Source organism: Aplidium turbinatum, chromosome 2 (genome assembly GCF_918807975.1).
Source record: "Aplidium turbinatum chromosome 2, kaAplTurb1.1, whole genome shotgun sequence".
NCBI classification, from domain to species: domain Eukaryota; kingdom Metazoa; phylum Chordata; class Ascidiacea; order Aplousobranchia; family Polyclinidae; genus Aplidium; species Aplidium turbinatum.
The window spans coordinates 45,469,974-45,476,469 of record NC_137473.1 but is presented as its reverse complement, the minus strand read 5'-3'; the positions used below and the strand labels follow the sequence as shown (position 1 = coordinate 45,476,469).

Here is a 6,496-nt window from a genome sequence, read left to right as displayed (position 1 = left end):
ATTTTACTTTCCAACGATGGCAAAATTGTTAAAATCCGAGCAGAAACGAGAAAACTACAGCAAGTTTAGTAGAAGCATTATTTACCGATCACAGCAAACAGGGGGTGGCGTATACTGAATAAGGATCGATTCGCCTTTACAACGCATTGGAAAAAAGTGTCGCCGAGCGGCTACGTTTGAACGACGATTGCCAGTTTTGTAGATAAGATATAAACTTGAAACTTTCTAGGTGCATAAAGCAAGACATAGCCTACCCTTTCAATTTGCACAGGCTTAATAATTTTATTGTATAAAGTAAATTGCTGAGAATCGGTACAATTTGGTGAAGTTTAGTTATAACAAGATAAAGCTAATACTTACTTTGTGCTACTGTTTAATTTATTCGTGTAGATGTATGATCGTGCTTTCCAACGATGGCAAAGTTGTTAAAATCCGAGCAGAAACAAGAAAACTACAGCAAGTTTAGTGGAAGCACTATTTACCGATCACTGCAAACATGGGGTGGCGTATACTGAATAAGGATCGATTCGCCTTTACAATGCATCGAAAAAAAGTGTCGCCGAGCGTCTACGTTTGAACGACGATTGCTCGTTTGGTAGATGAGATATAAATCTGATAAGTTAGTGCTTACTTTGTGCTTGTGTTTAATTGATTCGGGTAGATGTATAATTGTACTTTCCAAAGATGGCAAAATTCTTAAAATCCGAGTAGAAACAAGAAAACTACAGCACTTTCAGTGGAAGGACTATTTACCGATCACTGTAAACAGGGGTAGACACTTTAACGTAGGACAGTTTTCCTCACGAATCAGCTGATTTCAGTCATGTGACTCACGCCATTATGATTGTTGGCGCCGAAAATGCGTTGGTATTGACTTCCCGCTAAAAACGTCAGACAACTAGTCAACTGCATCTATCTGTGAATCTAAGACATGGCAAGCACAATGACTCAAGCAAGAATTCTTGAAAAAGTAAGTGGGCTTGCTGTTGTTAACTTAATTTGCTTGAACAAGTAAGTGGGCTTGCTGTTGTAAGTTAACTTAATTTGTAGATTTACTTGTTTGTTTATCTTTATCCTGCATTGCGGGAAAGCGGACTTGAGCGCTATGCATCGGTGTACGCCTTTCGACATACACCTGACCCACGCTGCAGCCGACGGCAATGTCTGTTTCCGGTTGTCTGCTCTACTTATGACTTAAATTTGGTACTACCCATTACTCGAAATCGATCACTGGGTAGAGGCAATTATCGTAAAGATTCTTGCCCAGAGACTTGTGTCCTGGGGTAGCCTTTGTAGGTCTGTCGAGGATTTTACTTTTTGGTGGTTTCAGTAACAGTGTAGTGAGGTGGTCACCTTGTGTTTTGTCTAGTGCTTTGACTAGAGGTTTGCTTACTTTTCTTTCATTCACTCGGACCTAGTGGCACGGTGGCATACGGTAGTTTGTCATCGCGCAGTAGATCTGTTGTTTTTGGTTAATTGCTTCGCGTGGAAGCATACCGTACCATTCTGCTGTACGCTCTATTGTTGTAAGAGTTAAAAAGGTATTTCATTGTAAATTACAGTGTTTAACTTTTAGTCTCGTATTTTGCTTCAATTAAGCTGTTGTACAAATGACTCACTATTTCCTTTGATCAAGTGTAGCCAGTGGCGAACGCATAGGGGCATTGGGCTTTGCCTCCCAGGGTCCGTTTGTGATTCTGCAAAATTCGGTTGTTACGGTACCGTACATCATTTTAATTGTTGCATTTTGCAATGTCTGCATTGCAATGTTATTTTATGCAGTGGTTTACAAGTGAAGCGGATGCTCTTGAAGTTATCAAAGAGTTTGGACGGAAAAGTGGAAGGAAATTTATGCACAAACATTTTAATGAACTTCGTAAGTAGGCTTTTTGCTCTACTTCAGTTTTGTAAGAACAACTTTCTATGATATCGGTACCTAGACTCCGGCCATTTTCAGCAGATGTTCCTGCCCTTGAGTGTGTGCTAACTCTATTACTGGAATTGCTTACGTGATTACTGACTCACTCTTTCAGTGAACAATGGGAAAAGTCAAGAGGAGATACATTGTCTTGGTTGATTGTGTGTTGTTTGCTGTCAACTTAACTGAAGATGGCCTAGCAAATGGAAGTTGATTTTTAACTGTATAGGCTAACACTAAACTGACTTGCATGAAAATGATTTATTTGTATTAGCTTTGGCAAAATGTCGAAACATTTTCTGGGATTCCACAAACACACCATATGTCATTATCCAAAGAGCTGACTTTGTCTCATCAGCGAAAGTTGGGTCTGTAAGTAGCCAAGTCTGTTGTTTTCTTTTGAATTTAAGTACACATGAGCACCTAATTATATATAAAATCTGCACTGTTCATGCTTTATTAAGAAAGAACATGTTTTACTTTAGACAGCCTTGTATTAACATGGGAAACATTTTGATATTGTCATCATACTGTTTTTACACTGTCTGACTAGTTTTAGATTGCTAAGCCTTCTACTTTTTTGCACCAAGAAGTTTTGGTAGTACAGGAAAGTGGGAACACTTTAGATGGCGTTGCTTTAAACCAGGGTTGTCGGTATTTTACCCGACCCAAAAAAAACCATAAAAAAAACCAGAGCATCATATTTGTCCAGTTTTTATTAAAAAATTAAAAAAACGAAAAAGTAGTTTTGTAAAAAGTAGTTAAAAGTAGTTTCGTAAAAAGTAGTTTTGAGGTGAAATAAGCACAAATCTACCTTTTTTTGCATCTTTTTTTAAAAAAACCAATAAAACCCAAAAAACCCGGGTTTTTCTCAACCCTGCTTTAAACAGAATGTTCGTTTGTTTGAATAACGTCCGCCCTGTTAACTTAGTGGTAACACGCCCAACTCAAGATCAAGCAGTGCTGGTTCGGTTCTCTTGAGCGCTTGAGCAACACATTTCAGGACTGCTATCCATTCAGCGGCACGACTAATTTTCCAGCAACAACAATCCAAAAAGTTCACTCTGCCTATGTCGGTAACTGCCCCTGCGTCAGAAGCCTCTGCAAGAATGAAAAACTACTAGAAATAACCTATCAAAGGCTTTGTCAGTCTGAGGATAAGCATTCAAAAACTAGCCAACCAAACCAAAATTGTGCAAAGGCAGCGCTTCTATTTTCTACCTTTTTTATGCAATAACTTTGGAATACAATGATCATAAAAGTTTATTTACACTTCCTTTAATTCCTTTATGTAGCAGTTAAATTTAGAAAATGTCTTCAAAGTGTTCCCATCTTCCCCTATATTGTCATTATTGTAAAACATCAATCTAAAGTAGGCCAAATTGTACAGTATTTACTTTCTTATTCCTGTCTGCATTTCAGGAATGCACTGGAAAAATTAGCAAGTATACAACAATTCACCTATCAAAAGTGGTTAAGTTTCCTGACTTTCAAGTAAGTATCATTGTTTGTATTTGTCGGGAATGTGAATTATTGTTTTGTTGAAAAAACATCCATACAAGACATAACGGTGAGGTTTAACTACGGATTGCTCTGCGTGAATGAAAATGAATGCAAGTTTCATACAGTTTGGTGAAATGTTGTGCTGCAGCTTTCTCTTTATTTGGCAGGTGTCAAGTGAGGTTCTTTCAGAAGATGCGAAATTAAAGATACAACCTGTACTTCGTGCACGTTGTGCTGGCACCAATTCTTTTCAGATGACTAAGAAGATAGAGTATAGAGTCAAGTTCCCTGCAGTTGACAAGGTCTTACAGTAGTAGTGTACTTACAATACGTACCAGCTTAACAATTCTTTTTTCTCTAACCTACTATAAATGTGTTACTTACACTTATGGTTAACCTTTGCAATGACAAGTGTAACTCTAAAAGTTTCAAAGACAATTGAAATTGCATTCACAGTTACAAGATGCAAGACAAAAAGAGAACAGTGTTGGTGAAACATTTCAACACAATGAAGATGGTGAAGACATCACTCAAAATTTTGATGTAAAGATGAGTAAATTTGTTATCTTCAAAAAGTTCCAACTTGTATTGTTCCAGATATTGTGATCATCCAATGAAGTGATTGCCACTCATGTATCCTACAATGCAGCAAACACCGGATTGCCTTTTCAGTCTTGTAAAGGAAAGGTCTGCAAATAGTGGGTTGCAACCTAAACTTTGGTCACGCAACTTTCAGCTTTGGGTTGCAAAACAATTTAAACTAGCAACAAATAAAACTATTGTACCTGTAAAGGTGTTTGCTATACTTTGTTGTTATTGCATTGCTACCCAAGGAGGATATACAACTAGTTTTTAGGATTGCACCAAAAGTGTTTGTAGACTCCTGTTCTATATACTATCAATACATTGTTTGCAGTGGTTTTCTTCATGGGAATGTGCGACTAAAAGTGTTGAAGAATTTGAAAAAGAAACAACAACAAAATTTATAAAGGGAAAGAAAAACAAAGCTGGTAATGTGATGCAGTAAGCTTTTGGCTTCGGCTTCAAGTTGCACAAATGTATTGCTTATATGAGATAAGTGTGCTGTATCATAATCTCTGCATATATGTCCATTGTTCATGTATTAGGTGGTTTAAAGAGCTGACTGGAGTGGGACGAAACATCAGGAGTTCCTTTTGTCATTGCATGCACTCACTACTGGGGATGTCAGCATGGTAGAGATGACAATAAAGCAAGAAATGAAAAGAAGAGACTCACACAACCACATGTCAGTTAGTTAAAAAAAGTGAAATTAAAGATATAGCGTACATTGATACTTTATTGCATGGGTCACCAAACTATCTTTCATCAAGAGGAGCATAAGTAGTAGGGTGGGTCGCGAAACGGACTTTTTCACCAAATCGAAAAGCAGTTAAATTTTTTCTCGTATTTCTTTTGCAGATTGTTTAGTGCTTCTGTGCGATTTCCATAGAGAGCAAGCTTGGGAAAGATGGACTAGAAGAAGCGACAATGGTGTTGGTGACAACAAACCAGCTGTAATGGGTCATTTGCGCGAATTGGCTAAAGCCGCTTCTGAGCAGTCCTTCACAGATGCACTAAATGATTTCAAAACCAGCAAGTGCTGGATGAATAACCCCAAGCTTCAAAGATACATTGAAAATGCTTGGCTTCCAGAAAGGCAGGTTCGTTGAATGAGTAACTCAATGCAAGCATTCACAGCATTAATGTTGCAACGTTCACTGCTGGATACAATTGCAATGTGGTAGTAGTAGTCCAGTTTTAATCCGGTGATGTCCCCGTTACCGAGGGTGGCCGGATTCACCTCCAAATGCCGCAATCGCCTTCACACCCTGCCTCCACATCGATCTGTCTAACGCGTCCTCTCTTGTTAAGCCCACCTTGCTGCTTTCTTCCTCAGCTTGCCTTTTCCACGTTTTCTTGGGTCTTCCTTGTTTTCTACGACCCTCCACTCGCAACTCCAGCGCTCTTCTCAAAACATTATCTTCATCCCTTCTCATCTCTTCCCTTCTCCTTCTCTTTCTCCTTCTCATCCCTTCTCTTCTCAAAATGTACTGAGCTAAAAATATTTGCAGCGTTGGGTGTGGTTTTATCGAGCCAACAAGTGGAGCGTAACCTTCCATACAAACAATGGAGTGGAACGCCAAAACAGAACACTGAAGGAGTCATACATTCGAACACGGAGGGATAAATCTTTGTCAGCTCTTGTAGCGATAATTCATAAAGAATTCCTTCCTGACAACAAGCGTCGGTGAGTGAGAATTACCATGCTGTGTTATTGTGGTACAACTGCAATTACAGTACGGTACTACCATTTATTGTAAGCCTTGAAGGGTTACAATAAGCTCAATTGGTTAGCTCAATTGGTTAGCGCGTCACTTCTGGAATGAAGAAGCTTCAAGATCAAGCGGCGCTGGTTCGACTCTCGGGGTGTGCGCTTGAGCAATGCACGTTAAGGACTGCTCTCCATTCAGCGGCATCTAATGGATGGAATAGTTCCCCGGCAACAAGACTTCAACAATCGGAAACTTCACTCTGTCAATCTCGGTGACCGGGCCTGCGTCAGTGATTCAAAGCCTCTACAAGTATGCGAAACTGCCAGGATTAAGCTCTGCAAGAAGCTTTCCCAGTCCGAGGATAAAGATTCAATCAATCAATCAATCAATCAATGCTAGATATTAAATTTCAAGAATGCCTAAACTGTCATGTCATTTCCGAATGAACGTGCACATACCGTCCTAAACAATAACCATAATGACATTATTAAGGCTGACCGTACTTTTGCGGGCTACTTTTGTAGTCCGACCTATAAGCTATAAGATGCTGCTTTTGAGCACTGTTTGCTTGCTTTGCAGGTACGAACAACAAAAATCTTTTTTCTTCGGAATTCTATCGTCAGTACAACTCCTCCATTCCAGAGTATTTGTACAATAGACCAAAAGAGGTGATCGGTAACTTTCTGAGAAGAATTGCTTCATCGGATGAAATTCCATACACCTCCATTTCTCAAGTTGGAGATGCATTTCTTGTAAGAAGTGCTTCGTCGGAATTAATCTA

At 39.1% G+C, this 6,496-nt stretch overlaps 1 protein-coding gene across 1 annotated transcript; it reads left to right on the top strand.

Annotated features, from left to right (window-relative positions):
* The first annotated feature begins 888 nt into the window (after positions 1-888).
* LOC145764335 (uncharacterized) lies at positions 889-4,027 on the top strand. Its single transcript, XM_082575952.1, has 6 exons — positions 889-970; positions 1,783-1,876; positions 2,193-2,290; positions 3,341-3,412; positions 3,589-3,723; positions 3,878-4,027. Exons 1-6 carry the CDS (start codon positions 932-934, stop codon positions 4,025-4,027), a joined length of 588 nt encoding a protein of 195 aa, XP_082432078.1. The 5' UTR covers positions 889-931.
* Positions 4,028-6,496: the final 2,469 nt, after the last annotated feature.

Bases quoted from the DNA above. Each gene is read 5' to 3' on its own strand.
- LOC145764335 (XM_082575952.1), top strand. From the start codon at position 932: ATGGCAAGCACAATGACTCAAGCAAGAATTCTTGAAAAA. The intron at 971-1,782 runs GTAAGTGGGCTT...TATTTTATGCAG, and splicing joins AAGCAAGAATTCTTGAAAAA to TGGTTTACAAGTGAAGCGGA. The intron at 1,877-2,192 runs GTAAGTAGGCTT...TATTTGTATTAG, and splicing joins CAAACATTTTAATGAACTTC to CTTTGGCAAAATGTCGAAAC.